The 23621-nt window shown below is 38.9% G+C and overlaps 1 protein-coding gene across 2 annotated transcripts; it reads right to left on the reverse strand.

Moving 5' to 3' along the window:
• Window positions 1-3775: 3775 nt before the first annotated feature.
• LOC139116716 (zinc finger E-box-binding homeobox 2-like) lies at window positions 3776-23405 on the reverse strand. Of its 2 annotated transcripts, none has more exons than XM_070679322.1 (5): window positions 23162-23404; window positions 14763-15065; window positions 10045-12528; window positions 9571-9747; window positions 3776-4487 (listed from the first exon to the last, which is right to left on the reverse strand). In XM_070679322.1, the coding sequence occupies exons 1-5, from the start codon at window positions 23274-23276 to the stop codon at window positions 4237-4239; spliced, it is 3330 nt and encodes a 1109-aa protein (XP_070535423.1). In that variant the 5' UTR covers window positions 23277-23404; the 3' UTR covers window positions 3776-4236. The 2 variants fall into 2 exon arrangements, with proteins under 2 accessions (XP_070535423.1, XP_070535422.1); XM_070679321.1 differs by having other exon boundaries at window positions 4077-4487; window positions 14763-15068; window positions 23162-23405.
• Window positions 23406-23621: the final 216 nt, after the last annotated feature.

The raw sequence follows: 23621 nt of genomic DNA on the forward strand, positions 1-23621 counted from the left end.
AGGGTAGATGATGAAGGTAAAACTTCAGATAGCTCTGTTTCCTATTATACAAAATCTGGTATTCTCATGCGTAAATGGAGACCTCCAGATGTTTTGGTTGATGACGATTGGGCTATAAAACATCAAATTGTGGTTCCAAAGCCCTACCATGCTGAAATATTGCGCCTGGCCCATGAAACGCCCTGGGCTGGTCACTTAGGAGTCAGGAAAACTTATCATAAAATTCTCAGTCACTTTTATTGGCCTAATCTCAGGCAAGATGTAACACATTTCTGTAAAACTTGTCACACATGTCAAATGGTAGGAAAGCCGAATCAGACCATTCCAAAGGCCCCTTTACAGCCAATTCCTGCATTTCAAGAACCATTTAGTAGGATACTAATAGACTGTGTTGGGCCCCTACCAAAAACAAGATCAGGAAATGAGTACATGTTGACAATTATGTGTACATCAACCCGGTTCCCAGAAGCCATACCACTGAGAAACATAAAGACAAAGACTATAGTGAGAGCTTTAGTCAAATTTTTCACTTTATTTGGCCTCCCTAAATGTGTCCAGTCCGATCAAGGCTCCAACTTTATGTCTGGTATTTTTCAACAAGTAATGGATCAGCTAGGCATTAAACAGTATAGGTCATCCGCCTATCATCCAGAAAGTCAGGGTGCTCTTGAGCGATTTCATCAAACTTTGAAAACATGATTAGGACCTACTGTTTTGACACAGAGAAGCAGTGGGATGAAGGAATTCATTTTCTGCTCTTTGCTGTTAGAGAGTCAATTCAAGAGTCTCTTGGTTTTAGCCCATTTGAGCTTGTATTTGGACATACAGTCCGTGGCCCACTTAAGCTCGTTAAAGAGAAATTCCTATCAGACGATGATGATTGTCTGAATATTTTGCAATATGTGTCAGATTTTCGTACAAAACTCTCTAAAGCATGTGAATTAGCCAGAGAAATCTTGAGTCATCTCAGCAGTCAATGAAAATCAAATATGATAAAAGCACCTCAAAACGGAAGTTTGAACCAGGTCAAAAAGTTCTTGTTCTACTTCCAATTCCTGGCAAACCACTCCATGCTCGTTACTTTGGGCCATACCTAATTGATAAGAAATTGAGTGATTTAAATTACATCATAATAACACCTGACAGGCGAAAACAAAAACAGCTATGTCACATAAATATGCTTAAGCCATATTTGGATAGGGATAATCCTACTAAAACAAAGCCTGTCAGTACAGTCAGTTCTGGCCATTATGAAGATAGTGATACTGAAACTGACTTGAGTGAAAATACTCTAAACTCAAAGCTGGGCTCGGTCAAGCTTCAGAACTCAGAAATCCTGGAGAAGCTGGAGTCTACAAAGTTGGCACACCTCCAGCCAGAACACCAACAACAGCTGAAAGAACCAATCCATGAACATTTGTTCCAAGATGTTCCAACGAGGACAAACATCATCTACCACAACGAAGATGTCTGCGACAGTAATCCAGTGGAACAACATCCAGACGGACTGAATCCTGCGAAAGCGGAATATCTCCAGGAGGAAGCCAAGTATTTGCCGAACAATGACTTTATCGAACAATGACTTTATCGAACTCAGTAAAAATAACCGGACTTTGCCGTGCATACTTTATGCCAAATTCAGTGCCATTTCGAGTTTTCCGATATCAAATTTCAAGAGGATAGTCATGGGACAGATCATCCTGTTTGCTATTTTTAACAAATTTAGCAAATTTAACAAATCCCAGAGAAACTACTCTACAATTGAAAAAGAGTGTTTATCTTTGATATTAGCTTTACAGCATTTTGAAGTTTATGTTACTTCTTCAAATCAGCCAATAGTGGTTTATATTGATCACAACCCTCTTGTTTTTCTGCAGAAATTTAAAGGCAAAAATCAGAGATTGCTAAGATGGAGTTTAATGTTACAGGAGTTTAATCTTGACATTAGACATATCAAAGGCAGAGACAATTTAATTGCAGACTGTCTCTCTCGTATTTAGAAATTATTGTTGTTCACTTTCAAGAAATTTTATTGTTGTTCACTTTCAAGAAATTTTACTTTAGAGTAAAACAAAATTTGAGTACTTAAATCCTTTTCAAGATTACATTTGTAAAAGAAAGATTTTTCATTGAAAAATTTTCTTTTTTGAAGAGGGGGTGTGTTATGTAGGTCATTTCCCCCACACTCATCATGACCTGAGTTCAATCAGTCTAGAACATTCCCAAGGTCACTGCCCTTGATGACCTCACAACCTTGAATTCAATTAGTCATGTTTGGAATGTTCTGGAAAGTTGATTAGTTGTGTAAGGGAGATAATTTTAGAACAGTAATTAGCATGTCAATAAAAGTTCTAGATTGTTCTTACATGCCTTTATAAAAGGGACGTGCACAGCTTCCAGTCAGACTTTTGGGATCGTGTCTCTTGTGTGTTACTAAACTCCAGCAGTAGTCATTCTCAAGACTTTTCAAGACCTTCACTGCCAACGCTGGATTTATACTGTGGACTTTGTGCAAATTCAAGCCTGCAAGCCAAAGGACTGTTCATTCATCCGACTGACTGTTACAACTCTGAGACTGGAGCTTTGCCGTCCCAGCTGAGATAAGTAGTCTGTACACTTTAAAGCTTGTATCCTATCCCTAACTTAGCAATTAGTTTTATTTTCGTAATAAATTTTGTTTAAACGTTAACTGCTGAGTTCACCCTTTTGTTCGTTTTCTCTGCACGTAACAAACTGACTTGGTACACCAGGAAGTGACAGTGTCTGGCAGGATACGGTTTAAAAGTATTTCTACTGTTCCTTGGTTTTGACTGCGTTCTATCTGATTGTCAATACACTTTTCCAATATTTCTCCTCTCAAAGACGGTCACTGAAAACCCAAACCCTAAAATCACTTCTACTTCAAACAAAATCGATAAATTTGACTCATGATTGCTGACAATGTCACAAACTAAACTTAAGGTACCACTGGCTCAGTGCAATGTGCAAAATCATAACTGAAAAAGTATTATGGAAGAAATAAAGACGTCTTATTCACTAGTTTTAAATAGGAAAAATTTTGAAATACTTCATTTTACTAAGGTTGCCGTAAATATGCAACTAAAACTGCCTTTTTTGGAAGCTAGTTTTAAATCTTGCTGAGCTGGTTATATCGCATATTTATAGGATATATTTTGTCAGACCTGCTGTAACCATGGTGACTATATTAAATGCTCTTGGTACAAAAGTAGATTCTATTGAAACTGGAAGGCAATTTTCAGTTGGAGTGAGTACACTGGCAGAAATGGTTACAAATACAACCATACAACTTACTACTGCTTCAAACGAAACAGCCTGCTTGAGTAGTCTCCTAGCTTGAAAACTACACTGGCAGTGATAAAGGAAAGGCACACCTGAAATACACTGGGCCCAATCTGCCCTATGATTACAATAAGGTAAAAAGCTGAAGCATACTTTGGCAAGATACTTAATAGTCAAATATTCAAAATGTTTTGTGAAATTCTTCAAAGAGATTGCATTAAGAGATCCTGGCAGTGTGTTAGCCTTTGCCGGCAGTGTCTTCATCTTCATGTGATTATCAGAACCAATAGCCTGGCCAGTAACACAAAACTGGGAAATTTCTAGACACGCATTGATACACAGTCACATCCAAACATGAATGGCAGTTGATTATTTTGGTTGAACATAAAAACAACACAACAAAAAAATTTGGATGTGCTTTTTTGGAAGACAGATCTTGTCAGTTGCATAAGTTTAAAAATTCAGTTTATTTTTTCCACACTTGAATTGTTATCTCTGAACATTTACGTCTGTAGGGCTACAATCTATCCCTAATTTTCAACTTTCCATGATTTAAAAAACATCCCACGATAAGATTAAACTCTCTACACTATCTTTACATTAGATTTTATGAATTGAAAAGTTCTGTTTCGCTACAAAATTTTTCTTCACTGTATTTGGAAGTCCGTATTATTGCTAATTTTAAAAAAATCTCTATAAAAACGTTAGAAGGTGAATATGCCAGAGGGTGAACCTCATTTTTTTAAGTGTATTTACATTAGGAAGTTGTTGTCATGGTAACTGTTACCATAGAAAATCTTGTGCAGATATCTTCCCCATTGAGTCACCATCCCATGCATCACACAAGTGCCTTCTTCCCTTGTAGTTGGCAGAAAACAAAAATTTCATCCCAAACTGAGAATCTATGAGTGAACGTGCACACATCATTCATTATGTTTACTCTCTATCATCAGCAGTGGAGGACACGGACTGTGGCTCTTTCTTCAGCTGCCTGAGTGTGTCTTCCCGTTTGCAGTAGCTGTAGCGATGGTTCATGTGCTGGCTGTAGGACCCTGAGTGAGAAAACTTCTTGAGGCATTTGTCACACTGGTAGGGTTTCTCCCCACTGTGAAGTCGTGAGTGCTCCATAAGATGGTGCTTGTGCTTAAACGCCTTGCCACATTCTTTGCATTGGTGTGGACGTTTTCCTGAAAGAATAGATAACAAATAAAAAAGTTTTGAAAGTTAGATAATAAATAAACAAGTTTAAGCTAATTAAAATTATAAAAACTTCATACACTTTTTCATATAGCAAAAAAGTACCAGAATATTTAATTAAATGCACTGACACATTAGAGCAAGACATTTTCAGTCTAACGGCTCTTCCCCACCATCATTGGCATAAAAAAGATAAAAGAAATGCCATATCCTAACACTGAGGGCAGCTGTTAAATCTAAAACCTGACAGCACTGAGAGACTCCAGGGAGTCTGCAAGATCATCAGATTTCATTCTGGACACAAGAATGTCAAACATGTTAATATTAGATCAGTCATATGTGTGTGTGTACACCTGTTTCTTCCCTTGGTTGAAATTTCACTGCTAAAGGCGAAAAGAAATGAGGAAAAAATGATCCATATGTTTTCTTTTCCAAAACAGAGATGGGAATATTTTAGTTTTTGCACGAACTCAAACAGCTCAGATTCATCAATATTCAGAAAGTCCACACAAGGGCAGGCATATTCATCAATTTATCTGGAGGGTTCCAGATAATGGACTCTGTATGCATGGTGCTATCTTTACCAGGCAATTACAGAGATATAATCATTCCCCACAAGGTTTTCACCTGCTGATAGACGAGGTCAGAGGTCATTGCCGGAGGTCAAAGATACAAGATTAATGGTATCTTCACCGAAACCATTTGCTTCCTGAAGGTCTAAAATTAGCAGCTCTCAAAACAATTTTTTCCAGTGTTTTTCAATCGTGTATCTTCTGGTGAGCTTCAAGTAATTTTCAGATCGACCTAGATGGTCATTCGAAACTTTAAAATTCATCTTTCTTCTGAGCTGCAACAGCACTTCTATCTCATATTGATAATAGATTCGGAAGACCATGAAAGTGAAGTTTTATCAATCAAGGTCATGGAGATTTTCTGTTTGAATAGAGGTCACATGATGATAAACAAATCGTAATTGTCTGTTCACTTAAAGCCCATTTCCCTCCGCTCTTTTCTGATTTTACAAGGCCACTCAACTCCATTAGCAACAAACTTTGATTTTTCCCAAGTATTTTCATGCACTATGTGTAAAGTTACTGCAGTTTCTTATTCTAGCCTTCAAATCATTTCAAAGTGCCTGGTCTACAAATTGATGAACACCTGAACTGTCCAATGTCCATAAAATTGAAAACTGAATTTTAGTTTGAACTGGAATTAACTTGTCTACAATAACATTGAATATCATCCAAAAGCAATGATTATAGAATTTAGAATAATCTTTATATTTCAATACACTTTAAGAGGGACAAATAAGAAAATCTTTTCTTTCTTGTGCAGCTATTGTCCTTCCATTATTGACAGGCACTTTTGGACTTGCACATTTCAAGAAAGTGAAGAATCTCTAGGGATTTCACTGAAAGTTTAAAACTCTATGACTGAAATGACGCTAAAAATGTCACATACTGTATGAATATTGGATTCAGTTCAAATCTGGGTCAGGGAAGGGGCACTCCAAAATAATGCAATTTGGGATAAAATACATACAAAGTCTTCATAAAAAAATTATGAAAAGGTTGATTAATTTTTTGATTAGAATAATTCCCTCATACAGGACAACTTTCACCCAAATGCACTATTTTCACAGCCTACCTCAAATATACCAGTATATTTACAATGATTTGTTACAAACTTGGCTATAAATAGTCTTGGACATTGCTGTTTGGGTCAGACCCACTTTTTGGTAGTTTATAGAGAACCATTTTCTGATTTTCTGGCAGAGATGAAACAAAAAGGAAAATTGCTACACTTCATTTGAAATTTCCACAGAAGAGAAACAGGTAAACGACATGAGAATTAGACTACCGGACGAAAGACTCAAACAATGGATGTAACATGACAAAATATAATCCCCGTGATAAGTCCCATGCAAAGTCAACCAGGGTGCAACGGTCAGGATTATCCAGCCTCCTGATATTTTTCCCTAAAACCACGACACAAATTTAATTTTAATCCCCTGTGATCGTTTCCAGTAAAACTTCATACAAAATATCTAGAAATTTCAGTGAAATATAGAAAATTGTTTTGGTAAAATGATACAAGAAAATGACACTTAAAACGAAGGATATCAGATTCAATTCAAAATCTTGGTTAGATAAGCCTCCCCCACAATAAATGTATTTTTGGTCAAATACACAGAAAAACTATGCAATCTCATAGATATATCAGTCTCCTACTATATACTGGATTTTCCGCCTGATTGCTAAGGACGACACCATTAACTATTTGACAAAAATTTCTTACAAGACTCCTAGAAATTATGCCTAAAGATTTGACTGATTTATTTCTTTGTTATTGATTTAATGTTTTAATTTATTAATGTCATAATTAGAACTGTGTAAATCACAAGCCAGGGGATCAGACCACAAGCTGTACCAATATACACACTTTATGAAAAGGCAAAATTTGTCCAAATATAGGTCAGAATAGCCAATCGATGTCATGTGCCATACTTCATTTAGAAATAAAGTACGATCAGGATCAGCACTTTTAGCTAGTGGAGTTGACATGATAAATAATGGCTTGCAAATGAGAACAAATGTAGGAACAAAATACATTAAAAATTTGCATTTGGCAAAATTAGAATAGGTTTCATTTTTCACCAAAATTTTTAGGTAATATTGTGTGTGTGTAGTCACAATGCTCTTGGCCACCAGTGAAAGTTGATTTCAAGCCGCAAGATTCTCAGTCATGTCACAACTTCGATGAAATAAACATTAATTTGTTTTATGGGCCAATCACAATGTGACACAGGTAGAACACGTACTGGTACAAGATTATCTAATTATATCTACCGTTCAGTTTAAATTGAGTGCCAGGTGACATTTTGCTATTCCAGTCTGACACTGTGCTTTAACAGGCCAGTGATAAAAATCCTTGGGGTGTATGTGATCAAAATGCAAGAATTTCTTCAACAGCACAGGATCACATTTATGGTACAGTCACAGTAGCAATGCTTTTTTATAAAATTCTGTTGATTTACCTTGTGGCTTTTTTATTAAATGATAACTGGGACAAATAAACATACACAGCCTGGAAGAACTCACAAAAACTATTTGGAATGTGTCAGAGAAATCAGTAATCAGTGTTCAAATTGTATCACATATACATGATCAGAATGGATTTGACACTGAGCTTGAACTAGCTCTTGTAAATTATTTCCACATTAACGTGAGATATTAATGCTTTGGACTGAATTTTATTACCCTGGCTTTCCTCAATTTTACAAATTCATTTTGCTTTTTGTCAGAGTAACATTGTTCTCTCAGCAATGTACTGCACTGCTTTGTGAAAAGGAGGTGTAAAAATAGTGACATATTGTTATCAACGCTGCACAACATCAATTTATCATAGTTGTTTTTAGTCACTAACATGATGTGGAGTCGACATGCTATTTCTATTCAATGGGTCACGCCACTCTAGTTTTGCAAAACAATTTGAAAAGACTTGCTAGAAAATATTGACAATTATGAGTGTGGTAGAGGGATTTATTCTATTTTATATGAAAGTGAACTCTGTCCTGATAAATGATATTAATTGACAACAATTAATTTGATGTGGAGAGAGATTTCATTGAAAATATGCCATATGCAGCTATAAAACAAAAACCTGGAATGATGAAAAGATTGGGATGGATACACGCTAACAGACAGCCATGAACCTTTAGCTTCCTGATTATAATTTACAGACTTGTCTGTTCTTCACCTGTTTTTTATTGATCCCTTGGTTCATGGACTTTGTGGTATGTGAATTCTCTCTCTGTTTGGGCCTTCTTAATTTCACCTAATTTGACAGTGTAACAACAGTGATAAGTCAAACACTGTGAGTTTGAAATTTAGCAATTTTGTGGTCATTAAGAAACATTACAAAAGCTGTAAAACACTCCATAAAATGAACTTTACACTTTTATTAGCCGACTCTTGTTTTAACTTTGAGAACCGTCTACTATCTACTTGGCTGATATGAAATCACCATGGCAATGCTGTAATGTGTGCCTCTGTGTCTCTCATAAAATATTTGCGGTTTACACCTGCTTGTGATGCGAGCTATTCACAATTTACACCTGGTTGTAATGCATGCTATTCACAGCTGAATGGTTCACACCTGTGGGAACGGATACCTCCATTGCCATGGAGATCACATTCAATGGATGCAATAAATCATCGCTATCTATGAAAATCTGCTATTCCACCAAGAAATTTTAAAAATTGCATAAGTTGAGGTACTTTAAAAGCCCGCATAAAAAGTACTTTAATAAATTATTTGCACATCTTGTGTTAATACCATTACCAAACATTAAAAATGTATCTTTTAAACACAAAATGACACTGTAACACACAAAGGTTTTTACAACATAACAGCTTCTAAGTTGGAATATTTGTATGCTTTCCATGCTCAGCTCTTAAAATGGTCTCCGATTGTTAATTAAACAATAACTGTTTTTATTGACTTGAGTAGATAACAGTCACAAATAAATCTATTAACTATGATTGGTTTAATGGTTCTCTTTGAAAAGTTCAGTGGTTAATATCTCTCACATGGTTACCAGAGACATGTAGTGAGGAACCAGATTTGGACTCAGATTCTGCTGAACATTTCATTTGGGATTTTTCTTCATACGAAACAACATAAACAATTTATCCACCTTTCCACCTATCTATGTCACTAGTCTGATTCCCTCTCTATTTTTCACAGCACCTTTGACATCACTGCTCTGGATAGTCTGTGCATGTCTCAAAGGAGGGGGATACTGTCTCCAGAATAGGTCAATCACTCTAGAAGCAATGTTACAAACACTTACATACAGATTATGCACAATGTGTCACTGAAATATTAGTTACACGTAAAAGACAGAACACAGCCTACTGACTAGTACAGCTACAAATTGTATGGCATGTGTTTCAAATCTCACAAATATTATTTCATTTTTTTCCTCTTTTCACTCATTGTGTTTTTTGTTGAGCAGTGCTTTAGTGATTGTGATGAAGGGGGTCAAGTATTGAAGATCAGCCAGCCTACCTGAGTGTTCGTAGACATGTCTGAGAAGTGAACTGTGCTTTTGGAATGTCTTTGGACACTGGCTGCACGCATACATTCCATTGACAGTACGTGGTGACCGATCTTTTCGTCGCCTTGTCCTTGATAAGGTCATTTCCCCAATTGACTCATCCAGGCTACCTTCGCTAATGGATTCCTCTGGCAAAATAAAACAGAGTGACAGAAACGATTAAGCAATTGAAACCTGCATTGAAACTACCAATTCAGGAACAAGAACATTCTCAAAAGATTTCTCATGGACGGGAAATGTACTTTCCACCATATTCTGCCAAATCCTAAAGTTGCCATTGTTTTTGATGCTGTGACAATATTTTCATCTCATAAATTCATGGTTCATGTATTAAAGATCTATAATTATTTTTGACACCTGAAGGCAGTCTGTGGTCGTTTATGATTGCTTTCATCAAAACAAATTTTGAAGTTTCAGTTCCTCACCTCTGGGTTGTGAGCCTTGCTGATAAGGCGTTCCTTGCTTGTCTAACAAATTCACATCCACACCGAGTGATTTCCGTAGCTCTTCTTCCGTCATGAAATGCCGTCCAACAACCTCGGGACTGCCAGTGCTCATTAGACCTAGGCTGTCCATCAGTTTCAGCTTCTTTGTCGGGTTGTGCGCCGCTGCAGCTAGAATAGCGGCATCTGGGAAACCGTTGTGAATCGGGTGTGCGTACATGTGAGGGATATCAATGGGTCCATGGGCTAGAAGTGCGGCTGTGGCAGAGGGGTCTGGTTGACTGTTGCAGTGTGCCCGGATGTTGTTTTCAAAATACGGCTGTCCCATCCTGGGGTCGACTTTGAAAGAACCAATGTAGAAGTCGGGAGTTGCGCTGGGAAGGGATCGGTAACCTTTAATGTGGAAGACAGATTTGGAATTGTCAAAGTATGGTTGCCGCCGTTCATAAGTTGGATATTTGACTTGTTTTGGAAGAGAAAGATCTAAAGGCTGATCAGTCTTTGTCTGTTTTGCTGGGGAATAGGATATTGGTTCTGGGGAGGACCGTTTCTTTGTCAATGGTATTGCCTCCTCATTGCAAAGCGCTTTCTTGGAAAGATTAAGTCCATTCTGATGGGCTTCTGGTGGCACTCCAACCATCAGCAGTCCACCTCTGTCCTGGTCTGTCCTTGTAGGGGGAAGGTGTGCATATCTTACTGAGTTGGTAGTTGTGATCCGGAGAGGCTGTCCACAGTCGGGGTCGTCGTAACCCCGTCGCGTCTCAAAATCAGGCTTTGGTGAGTTGACATCATCGTCATCATTGAAATCAATGGAATTGTTGTCATCATCGCAATCACTATGGTTATTGAAGTTTGTGTGTTTGTCACTGACTTGACTCTCTGCTGGAGAATAATTGCCACCATTACTTTCAATACCCTGCTTGGCACGCATAGCAACAAACCACTCCTCAACCTCCTTTCTGGGCATGCTCAGTAAATGAGAAATTTTCTCCAAGCCATCCTGTGAGGGATTCTGAGACATAGCAAAGAAAGCTCGCAGAGCATGTTGATGGTTCTCGGAGATCTTTGACTCACTTTCCCTTGTGTTTACTTCCATTTCTTTGAAACTCTCGTCACCATTCTCCGACTCTTCACCATTGGCATCGGACACTTCCATTTCCGGGCCTTCCTCAAACTCGTCCATCTTCTCATCATTCTGAGGAGCATCTTCATCATCACTTTCAGCGTCCCTCTCCCGATTGCGTTGATTGTTTTCTTGCATAGCAACCACTTCCCGTTGGAAGTTGATGAATTTGGTGAGGGAGGCATGGTTCTTGACTTTCTTCACGTCTTCATTCTGTTCACACAGATATCGTTCATGTTGGTGCAACTCTATTGGGTTGTAGAACAATTCCTGGCAGTATCTGCACGCATTCTTATCCTTTTTGATATGAACACTTGCGAAAGCTTCAACAGCTTTGGCTTCATTTACCTTCCTTAGTGTATAATCCACTATGCTGTAATTCTTTCGTTTCCCATCAACTTCAGGACTCTGATTGGCTGACGGGCTCTTGGAAGACAGGCGTTCACGCGCCATTTCTGGAAGCACAATATCTACCTGTTTAACAGCTGCGTTTGGACTTGCTGGGTTACGGTCAGAACTTGACTGCTTTGTCTTTTTGAGCTTGGCAACGTCGGTATTCTGTCCTTCTTGCTGTTGTTTGGAAACTGTAGCACCAACAATCTGGAGTACCTTCTTCACTGCATCGTTGGGAGGGGAGGAAGCCATGGAGAGGGGAAGTTTCTCGGCGGACAAGCCGTCGCCGTTTTCTACTTTCACATGGATGGGCATCATCATACTGGATTGGTTTGGAACCATGGACGGTTTATCTAGGTGTTCAAATGAAGGTGGGCCATATGGATGCATGTACTCTGAGCTATGCAGTGGGTTGTGGATTGTATGGTTTATTTTGTCGTTCATTACCTTGACGGGAGCTGCCTTCTCTGAATGTAGTGGGGGAACATATTTCAATGGTGTACACTTCTTACTGCTTATATGTGAACTGTAGGAACCTGAGTGTGAGAAGCGCTTCTTGCATGTGGGGCATTCGTATGGCTTCTCGCCGCTGTGTATTCGCAGATGCTCCTTCAAGTGGTGCTTGTACTTGAAGGCCTTGTGGCACTCGCTGCACTTGAACTTGCGGTTGCCGGTGGAGTGCGTCAGCATGTGTCGCTGGAGCCGGTAGATGTTCACAAAGGCCTTGTTGCAGATCTCACAGATTTGATCTCTGCCAGGCATGTGAGTGGCCATGTGGCGTTCAAGCTGAGATTTGTACGCAAAACTGTAGTTGCATTCTGAGCAGGCAAAGTTGTTGGCATTCTTCTCATGGCGGTATTTGATGTGCTCCTTCAACGATGTTGCCCTCTTGTAAACTCTGTCACAATACGGACAACTGAGAATGGTGTCTTCACCATCGTCATTGCCACCTGTAATAGAAGGTAGAAATAATCGTTCATAAACACGAAAAACTTTACACAGGACTCATTGAGACAGTTAGAAAGACGCAATACGAAGAAAGAAAATGATCGAAGTCTACAAAGAAACCACAATGTTGCAATGTTCACTTTGTAACTAAGAAAATTTACAGCTTGGTGACATCAAGAGTCATCTATGACCACCAATACAGAGAAAATATTTGCACATTTTTCTGTTTGAGGTAAATGTAAGTCAGAAAGATCAAGCAAGTATATCAGTTTTCACTTCTGTATGCTAGTATTCATGTAAGATATACCGTATTATCTAAATCTGTGTATTTTTTCCCTTCATTTTCTCAAAGATTATTATAAGTCACCTTTTCCAGTGTAAAGGGTGGCGGAACATGGAAATTTACTGAAAAAAGCTGTCAATAATGGTATTGCAAATTGACAGAAACTTTGCTATTTTATACACCATGTGAATACAGTCACCGACTGCCATATCTAAACCACTCCCTCATCCAAACTTTCGCAGTCCTAACTGTGGTGGCAGCAGACACACCAACACACTACAAACTTTGAAACACTGGATGGCCAACTTTGACAAGTCTACCAGGGTTTAAAAAATTTAGGCACACACAATTTAAGAAACCACTTGTTTCAGGGTTTTACATTTTAACTATTCCCGTATTTCCAACAGCAAGTATTTTTTTGACCTAGACTGTGAAAACTATAAGAAGAATAATTGTCAAAAATTTGGTCCAAGAAGACTTCTTGTCCTGAGCATATCAAACAGAGGAATACCTCGACAGGCCCCTACACACTACTGCTCAAGTTTCCAAGTTTCACCACACCTCATCATAAAAAAGGTGGCTGCAGCAGGTCCTTCAACTTATATTAAGATGACTAAGCTCTGCCTCATTAACTTTACACCGACATCATAACCGATCTTCCTCTGTGAGCCGCCGCAGCCGTGTTCTGCACGGGGTATTCACTTTCATGCACAGGACGGCCGGAAATTTATTAAAGTGAATGACACTTCAGGTGGCCCCAGCTTGTTTGCCAGTGAACTCACAGAAGGCAAGACCAGCCTTGGAGAAGTTCACGCTGTTTATATTTCGGGGAAGGGTAGCTCACCGATGATTAATACCGATAGGAGGGCATTGGGACAGGTACCAGAACAATCTAAACACCAGTCGGTCTAGGCATCCCCAGTGTGTCATTAACACCATGCCACCCTGTCATCTCTGAACATTTAATGCTAACATGTGTACAATATATCATAGTATAATTCATAGGAAAGCGACGCTGGCAAGACAATGGAGTTTACATCCAAGTCACCTTGGTGTCCGCCCAATGCACCCATCTCATTCCCAATTTAGTCATGCCGCACGTTTCAGCGGAAAACCTGGCTCTGAGAACGAGTCTACATTCTGTGGGAAAACGAGCAAATAAAGTTGCGATGGGTGTGATAAAATAAAGGCGGTGCCTATGTCATGACATGAAAGGAAGCACTCCTTCTTGAAGGCGCCATGCGTCATCTCACATTTTATGCCAGTTTGTGAGGGGGAAATTTATTTGCGGATACAAAAGTTTATCATATCATATACTTTTTTCTGTGAGCTTTGTTTGTCCAATCTGGCAGGTCTTTTCAATCATAGTTGTCTCTAGCATTTCTGCAAGAAACTGGATTTTTTCACCTTTTGTTGCAGTGCCCAAACACTGCACTGATAAATTCAAAACCTGCTACAGAGAGTACGTAAAGGTTTGTTCTCAAACTCAACACACATGGAAGACTTTTGACCTCAAGCAGCTAGGGGCCCAACTGATAATTTTATTTTTATTTAATTGTATCCTGCAGCGATGGGAAATCACTTTGAAGTTTTTCAGCCCCAATCTGTCTTTCTCACTTGACCAGGTAATTTGCCTGTAAACGGACACTGATTCAAAGCTCTGATTTCAGTGGGAAAGTCCACCTTTCCTATGTGTTTCTGCCTTTCCCTGCAGGCATCCCTGGTCATATTTTAATTGCAGTTGTTTTTCCTAGGCGCCGCGATCTCCTAGGTATGCTCTGGAATGAGTCATGTCCGCTCAACCTAGGTGTAGTTTTTCACCTTTCTCGGGAGGTGGCAATCAGATTCAGTTACCTTCCACATCTAGTACATTTCCTGTGAGAAAAAACAGAGTACATACACTTGTCTCTCTACACACTTGTTGTCAGAAATATTTACCACAGGGGTACAAACCTGAAATGTCATTTTCGTTGTCCACTTCCTCATCTGGCGCCTCTGGATAAATTATTGCCGTGTCGCTTCTGCTTAGGTACTCTTGAATATTCATGCCCCTACTTCTGGCTTCTTCCTCTCGTAGCTCCTTGTTGCTCTGGTAACCATCGTCGCCATGGAAACTCCCCTCATTGCTGCTCATCTCGTCGTGATTGAGTTCATTTTCATTGCTATGGTAGCCGTCACTGTGGTTGCCGCTGTCTCTGCACTCTTGTAAGTTTTCTGGCTCCACTTCTGCATCACTTTCTTCAGGTATGTCTTCAACTGCTTGAAAAACAAGAACGGCAGATGAAGAGGAAACAGTATGACAACCAGTCGGAGTTGTTTGGCTTGTGTCTCAGTGAAAGAAAACAAGTGGTATGAGAAAGTGCATTTTGAAAATCTACAAACTCTGTTAGTTGATGCAAATAAATTAAAAAGAGAACATAATATTCACATATCCTTTTAGGCAAGCACTACCACATTTCAAACTACAGGTTTCAACTTTGGCATAAATTTATTGTCTCAGAGCAACAGATTTTTCATGCCGGATGTATCAATATCCCTGTTGTACTTGTAGCTCTTGGTTTTTCAAACAATCAAGGTTGTTTTCTTTTTTCGCTAAGCTGACATTTATATACCAGGAAACATTGGTATAACAATGGAAAACTTCCATTTCTCCAGTAGCAAAGCCAGATGATAATCTAAATGTGTACTTGGGAAGATCCCAAAGAATGTGAACGTGTTGTAGTGGAGAAAAAGTTACCAGAGCATAGGTCAACCTTCCATTCGTTTCAAAAGCTCTTGACACTGTTACCAACATTTCACTGAAAAAGTCACAATGACCCCTCTCTCCTCCCTCCCTCCAAAACCTCCAATTACAGCTTTCAATAACATCCTGAACAGTTCTCAACAAATCAGAGATTCCTGGCCAAGTTTGAGTTATTGTTGTGTTGTTGTCATCTTTATCGGGCCTCTGCACCGAATGGATTTTTAACCAAATCCACAACAGGAGTTTTCAATTTTCTTCCGTGAGAACTTTTCATGGCAGATGAGTTTGACCAAACTTCAGCCAGTACACAGGGATTTTTTATAGTCTTAGAGCGCCGGGCCTTTGGGGATTCAGTTTGCCCATATCAGTTTACGCCTGGCTCCACCGTTCTCCACACGGCCTGTTTATAGAGCTCACCACCAAGCACAAACGCATATCACCTGTTTGGTTCCTTCAAACTTGTGGTCATCAAACATCAAAAGGTAAATAAATTTGCCAAAATGGTCTAAACAACTGTCTGTGTATAGCCAAGCTGGCGAGCAAAGTGCAGGCCTGTGTTTAATGTTACCTAAACAATGTGTGGGCTAGGTGTAAACTCAAGCCTGTACCTTCAGTGAGATGTTTTCAAGTACGACTGTAAAGTTTCTTCAGTATACACGAGTGTGTCAAATTGTGACAAAGATTATTTCTCTTAGCTGGCTCCAAGTTTATCTGTAAGTCACAGACTTTCTGTCAATCTTTGCTGCTCGATGATAATCAATGTACCGGTATGCCATGGCTGGACTGCCAGCTTTCATAAACTACCTACATGCTCCTAGAGGTTATAGTCTAACTGAGAATATAAAAGGAAAAGCATTCTAACATTGAGATCTGGAGATTCCAATATTCTGCAAATAAAATAAGTTTAAAGATCATGGGCGGACTACATTGGGACATAAAAGTCATCCAATTTTCTCTCTTGCCTTTCAAAGGTGGTGGGATGACAAAGCACAACATGATGGTGTCAAGAGACAGCTAGTAGTGTATAAATAGCTAATTTCCTGCCACCCAATTATACTAACAATTGCCCATCACAGCCAACACTATTTTGCATTAAATTATCTTGGTAGACAATTTAGCTCAGGTCCTGTTAATTTTGATCTAAATAAGACTTTGTTTCAAGACAAAAGCAGGATTTCCCACATTCAAGGAGACCATCCTGGTGTATCGGGGATAACATGTTCATTTTCCATGGATTAAAAGAACACATTTCCAGCCACTGTGTCTAAAGTGTCACCTTTTCGGCTGGCACTTTATGCAAAAAAATATGCAACAAATGCTTGAATAGGCTTTATTGTATTAAATAAACTATGCAAGCTGTCATATTTTGTATGAAATGGTGGCTTTAAGATACCAATTAATGGTAATTTACATATACTTGCATAACTATACCACCTGATTTACAGGTAAAAAGACAACATGATGGGTCACACAGCTAAATGATTTACATGTTAGCATAACATAACACCTGAACTGCAGGTACAATAAGGATGAGATCTCTAAACAAGTATTAACAGACACCATAGGTAGCTTCTATAGTGTATTTAGAGAATTTCAACAAAACAAAGTCATTCTTTGTTTGGGCTTGCAAAACTGACGCTATTGTGCTGCTTCATCAAAACAAAAATTACCTTAATCTGAGCTTGAATACGCTGAATTGGTCAGGTACAAGCCCTTGCACTTTCTGGGCACAGCCGCTTCTTTTATTTCTGAAATTGTCATTCAGTAACAAGGAAGGACCTTGATCAAGCTCCACACAAACAGCATTCAAACACACACCTATACAGGATAACTCCTGCTGGAAATACACCTTAATTCCAGTCAATTAGATTTTCTCATTTCTGCACAGAATAGTGAGAAGCCACCCAACCAGCACTGAATGATATTGCTTTCCCCTTCCACGGAATGAACCTGAGTAAATGCAAATTTCAGAAATTATCTTGTTGTCAAGGAAATCTTTGTGGTAGAAATTATCCACTGTTTATGAACTCAAGTTCTCAATTTTCCTCATCAAGCCACTTGTGTCGAATCATAAATTCACAGCTACTGATATTACGTTATTGAAGACAAAAATTGCACTTTTCCTGTTGCCAATTGACAATTCAATGAGCATCACGACAGCAAATGGTCTAGACTTGTGGTCTGCGCCGACAGGTAAAAAAAGCCAACTCAATTACGATGCCTCGTGTTTGCTCAGAGTACTTTACTGGGAGCAGATGCAGAAATGCCCATCAACTCGGGGCCATTTTTTGCTCTTCCAGTTCAAGAAACCTAGGTGGTCCGGATAATCAATGCTAAGATAGAACAAGCAGGTGCAGGTGCTACAACACAGCTATAATGGTAACATCATTATTAATAGGAACACATGTGACGTCCATGCAAATACCTACTTCACAGAATTGCGGCCAATATTAAGTCTCCTCACCGACGTCAGTTATTTTGTCTGCGAGCATCAATGCTGCACACGGTATGAAATTTACCGTACTGACACAAGGTGGAGCGATGGAAGTCACGCTGGCTGACGGTGGGAGTCTTCAAGTCCAGACAAACCGGCAGCACGCTGAACTTTAATTTTCCCAATGACTACTCGGAACCCATTGCTATTACCGTAATATGAAACGTATGATAAACATATCATTGTAGATATGAACTTCATTAAAGAGATGAAGAGGTTTGTTTGGCATGTTTTGTTTCCCACACTACTCTGTCTCAAAAATAGCGGTTTTAAAGGTTTCACACAAAAATAACTCAAAAATTAAGGGTACATGTGATCTCCATCAACACTGTAACAAGGGTGTCTCTCATTCTTATTACCATGTTACAAAAAAAGAATGAATTACCTACAAGTCATATTAACACATTTCATTGGAATTTGTGATTAAAAAATCATAATCGCATTGCAATAAAAATTTTCAATGTCAGTGATTTTTTTCAGTATACAATGAATCACAAACTTTTTTAAATTTTCATGACGGAAAAACACAAATTGGAGAGTGAACACCGATAATATATAAGCCTGCAGTGTGAGATACATTTTTGACTGATCCTTCAAGTTAGTGGTAGACTGTACACAATGAAGAAACATTTGGAGTGGCTTCAATGTGTAAGTCATAAGGTTGGAAGAGGCCGGTCGGGGAAACTGCAAAAACTTTCACCATTTGCTGGGCCACTATGTCTGGAAGAAGTACACTTTAGCTTCAAGTCTGAAAATAAACTGTAAAGTTCTCTCCCTAACATTTGGGGTTTTCTGGTTCATAATTATTCACGATCAACGCATCTATTATTAACTGTAATACACACTCAGTGTTCGTACTCAATCAGGGAAGGTAACTTAATGTAATGAATTGATACATTGTATCAAATTACAAACTCATCTACCCACTGCCGTTGATGATGTTTCCATATGTAGCGTCTCTCTGAGCACGTAGGCGAGCTACCTTTTGTGACCTGGTCTCTTTCAAAGGGATGAGTCAATCTGTGCTGGGAACCGACATATACCGCTCCTTTGGTCAGGTGGCCTGGATCAAAGGATCACCACATCTCATGTTCCCTTTTGCTTAAATCTAATGCCACCCTCGTGAAAGTCATAAAAGTATACTAGAGTATCAAATCACAACAAAACAGAACAAAAGGATAAAGGAAAGAAAATACAGAGGAAAAAACCCACAAAAACATCTGTAGGGAACTGTTATTTAATAATTTGTAAATGTAATTAATTCAGAAACATCCTTAAAGTGATTGTGAATTCTCAACATAAAACAATCACTCAATCAAATAAACGTTACCAAAGATGGTGGAAAAGCATTAACATATTTTCTCCATGTACAAATTTTCTTGTTCTCCAATTATACATAGCGTATAATGATTACATGATGAGGAGAAAGATGATCTTAAAAAAAGAGAACCGAGTGCAAAAGCAGACCATGAAATGTTTTGGCCAAATAAGACTGTATTTTATAAGAAGGCAATGACTTTCATCAGTGTTAAACACAATAGAAGGAAACAACTTCCACCTTGACATTGTCCATACTTTATCAAACACATACACACATGATCTCCAAATAGAAAATATCTAACATTTGATCAAACATTTTGAACACACTTTTTGAGAATTAAGAGGTAAAAATTGGTTGTGAACCAATTCCACTGATGTAAAATTTAACAATTGGTTATCTCTGCAAATATGACTATATTTTTTATTTGTTCAAGACTTTTCTGGATGTATATCCTGAGATTTAACACTTTCTCCTGATATTTTTGTTTCCCAGTCTTATTTTCCACTTTTGATCTTATTTCCGTCTTGTTTACTCCTCCACGTGCCCTTTTGTGAGATCGTTAAATCTTCAAGTTTCGTATATCACTTCTATTAAAAGTTTTCACGACTTCACTTTCTTTATGACTCACGGGGTCAAAATACAGCGGTGGCGACCATGGGCAGACAGACACTCCTCTCATGGTTGCTGGATGCTCTCACCGAATATGAATCTAATTATTCATGCTTTCAAAATACCACCAAAATTACATCAAATTGCCCGGAAGTGAGAGTTCTGATGGTTCACCTTCTGATTGTTCTTGTCCCGTGGCTTTAATATGTAAATATGAAATGAATCAATGGTCAGGTTGCCGCCAGCTGTTATGAAAAACTAACCTGATCCTGTCAGCATACCACACCAGTAAGCCGCACTGCCATTCCTCTGACAGGAGTGTTATTTCAAACTTTGTTTACGCTGATCAGATTGAAGGTGCTGTTTAGCTTGGATTTTCTTTTAAATGTGTGGAACCCCGTCGACGGAGGTACTGAGCCTTACCTAATGTGCCACACTCAATTCTGCAATTTAGTCATTTTTTAATTGAGAGTGACTAAGGATGAAAGTATTTGAGACGGGTTGAAAAGGTGGAAATAGGACAAAATTTGTGAAATTTAAAAAGAAAAATTAATCAAACTGCTTCTATCTGTTGCCGGTGTCAGTTTTCCAACACGTCATCCACACTATGGCTGTTTTCCTTGCAAAGCCGCTTGAATCAAGGCTGAAGGGAAAAAATTCCCCACATATCTGTCATGATAGCATCTGAATTATGCAGCAGGAATGCCACCAATCAGCTGTCCATAGGTACAAGGTATTAACCAATATTAAAACAAGGAGCCTGGCTGGAGATTTTCAAACAAAAAGAAACTCTTAATAAAACTAACAACATGGGGCAATGCTTTCCCAGTGATTTCTTTCTTGTTGAAGTGGAAAAATAACAACTTTTTTCACGTCAAAGGAATTTTACTGCAGATTGTCCTCTCCTTTTTTAAAAGTTTTTGTTTCATAATTTACACAACACATTCTCAAACGTTAAAACAAAATGTCTTTCGAGGGCCATTGCTTGGAAGGTTTTTCTCAGGCGGCCTACTCAGATATCTGTAGTTTACATTTGACAACATCAAAACCAGTTAATCAGAGATAATGTGTTCTTGCCAATATAGACTTTGTAATCATTTAGCACATAAACCAGGCCCAAGGTAAACACGCGTACAATAGAAACTGTTGGCCCTAATTCCCAAATTTGCTCCGAGTATTTCGACATTGTTGGAAAATAGTCATAACACCTAGAAGGCAGTGATCTTAGTTAATATCACTCATTCACAACTCAGAGAAGAGCATAATTGGACGGCCCCATAACCGGCCTCTGAAAACATGACATTCAGGTAGTGGCTATTATACTACTGACGCACTTTATTTTTACTGTTCCGCTAGGTATAATGTTACGTGGCTACAGACCAAGCTGCTCTGAAAACACCAATTTAATGGCCGTGAAAAGATCCAGGATAAAAATAAAAATTCATTGCAGTCTACATGGTTTGAGTTTCTGCAAAACTTTACGCTGTATACAGCAGACACTGAGTCAAAATATATGGACTTGAAAACATCAGGTATACGATCCCACCTCAGCAAGTTATTTTGCACGAGCTGGAGACAAAATATCGACGGAAAAAAGCAACAACGCCATCAAAAATGTCTATCAGGTGATGCAATTAAGTAAATCCCAGTGTGTTAAATTACTAAATGTATTATTTACATATAACACCTGCTGGGCTTATTAAACAATACTTCTGGCATCTGGAAGACTGGGGCCATTCCTTTAATTATCACTGCTCCCAACGACAGTGGCCTGTTTCATGACCAGAACAAACAAAACTTTCACTTTTCACTCAAGTTTTCATTTTATTAGAGAAACTTCCTCAAGGGCACAAAAGTTCCATTTTGTTGCATATTTTCCTGAAGGTGTGCAAGAGGAATAAAGTGCACGGAAATCTTACATGGCAAGGGGGTAAATCTGGAAAGCTGGACTCTGAGTTACAGCAGTGTATGTAAGTACTATCTATTCAGGACACTGTATTAGCATACACCTTCCTTTGTGGAAAAGAACAAAAATAGCGTGTTTACCATATCCTTTCCCTTTCATAGATACATCACCTACGGTTTATCACACTTCACACAAAAAAAACTAGGAGAAACGTTCGCCTAGACCTAGGTTTTGTCACCTTTCTACCTATTTGGGAGTTGAAATCTAAAAATACGCCCAAACGGTAATACAACACTGAGTGTCGAAGAGAAAAGGTGATTACACGTAACACACATGCATGAGGGACCATCTGTCTATGCTAAAGTGTGATACATCCCACAAAGACGATAAGGTACCGTCTATGCACCTAAAGCATCGTACCAAACGAAAACAAACATCCACGGGACGTCCATCCCGCTGTCGCCTATCTCATCAAGCCAGGTATGCGCTTACAAAAATAAAATTACATTTAACCAGCATAAACAGCCAGGAGTGACCCGCTCCACGACTGAAACGGGACCAGCTTGCCCGCAGGTTTGCGCGACAACATCATCGCGAACGTCCCTCCACTTTGTCTAATCCGCGGAGTATAACGGAGCGAAAGATGCTCTCAGTGGCAGCACAAAGTGAGGTAGAGTTTCCGTCGGTGTACAATACACGCACACCGCGTCTCACACCAAGAAATATTACTCACTTAAAATTTCGAGAAGGGAAATATTACATACGCGGAATGTAAAATAAAACATCAGAAACAGCTTGTCGGATTACATGGCCACGTTTTCCCTTTGTTAACACCTGCAGTATATTAATTATGCAGTCGACTTTCTCTGTCATTGTTCGCTGGTCTGTATCATTGTTGGGCCATCACACTTTCGGAACAGTTGGTCGAAAAAAAATCACTGATCGCGCAAAGAAATTCGAAACTTTTCGGACGTACACTTGGTTCATAACTAGGTGTATTTATCCCATCGCTTTGATTACATCCAATGATGTCAATGCTACTCGGGGAGCAAATAGTCGCAACAGACACAAAGATCCATTCATATAATAGGGCTGGATACACACTACGTTACACTGCACTCAGGTATATCATTGAAAATCAACAGCGAACAATGTATAGCGCGCACATCTTGATGTCGTGAAAATAACGACAAAAACAACTCACAACGCGACGAAAGTTGACAGTTTGGTCAAAGTCATGATGGTAGACCATTGTGACTTGTTGAAAAAATATTCCTACCTTTTTTACGTCTTGGGTTAGCTTGTTTTCTTCGTGTACACCTGGGGCCCTCCGCCATGTTCCGATTCAATGAGTTGATTGAGAGAACCTCGCGCATGCGTATGATGGCCAACATATCTACGTCATTGATGGGACTTCCTAATTTACAAGAAAACCTACTTTTATTGTGACACTGCCATGATAGGTGGACTGACTTCGCACCATCTGGAAGCTATTTACCTTGTTGCTGTGACATTGCCAACCATGTTTTTCCAGCAAGGTTCCAATTCGATATTTTTTGTACAAGGTCAGAGCTGTCGCGCTTTGCTCATCGCTACAATGATTGAATGATGTCTATTTTTATGCAAATACACGCCAGGTGTGCGTACGTCCTTTGTTTGTATTCATGCGATCCCTCTTGAATTTGCATCACTTTATCACCAGGCAACAATCCTTAGCCCTTCGACCTTATAAATATGTA

This window comes from Ptychodera flava, chromosome 18 (genome assembly GCF_041260155.1).
Source record: "Ptychodera flava strain L36383 chromosome 18, AS_Pfla_20210202, whole genome shotgun sequence".
NCBI lineage: Eukaryota > Metazoa > Hemichordata > Enteropneusta > Ptychoderidae > Ptychodera > Ptychodera flava.

What these genes read in the sequence shown, in the direction of transcription:
- LOC139116716 (XM_070679321.1), bottom strand. Translation starts at nt 23,276, where the DNA reads ATGTTGGCCATCATACGCATGCGCGAGGTTCTCTCAATCAACTCATTG. An exon ending in GCAAGGCTCACAACCCAGAG is followed by an intron (nt 9,748 to 10,044) that starts GTGAGGAACTGA and finishes TTATTTTGCCAG; the next exon opens with AGGAATCCATTAGCGAAGGT. An exon ending in ACATGTCTACGAACACTCAG is followed by an intron (nt 4,488 to 9,570) that starts GTAGGCTGGCTG and finishes CTATTCTTTCAG; the next exon opens with GAAAACGTCCACACCAATGC.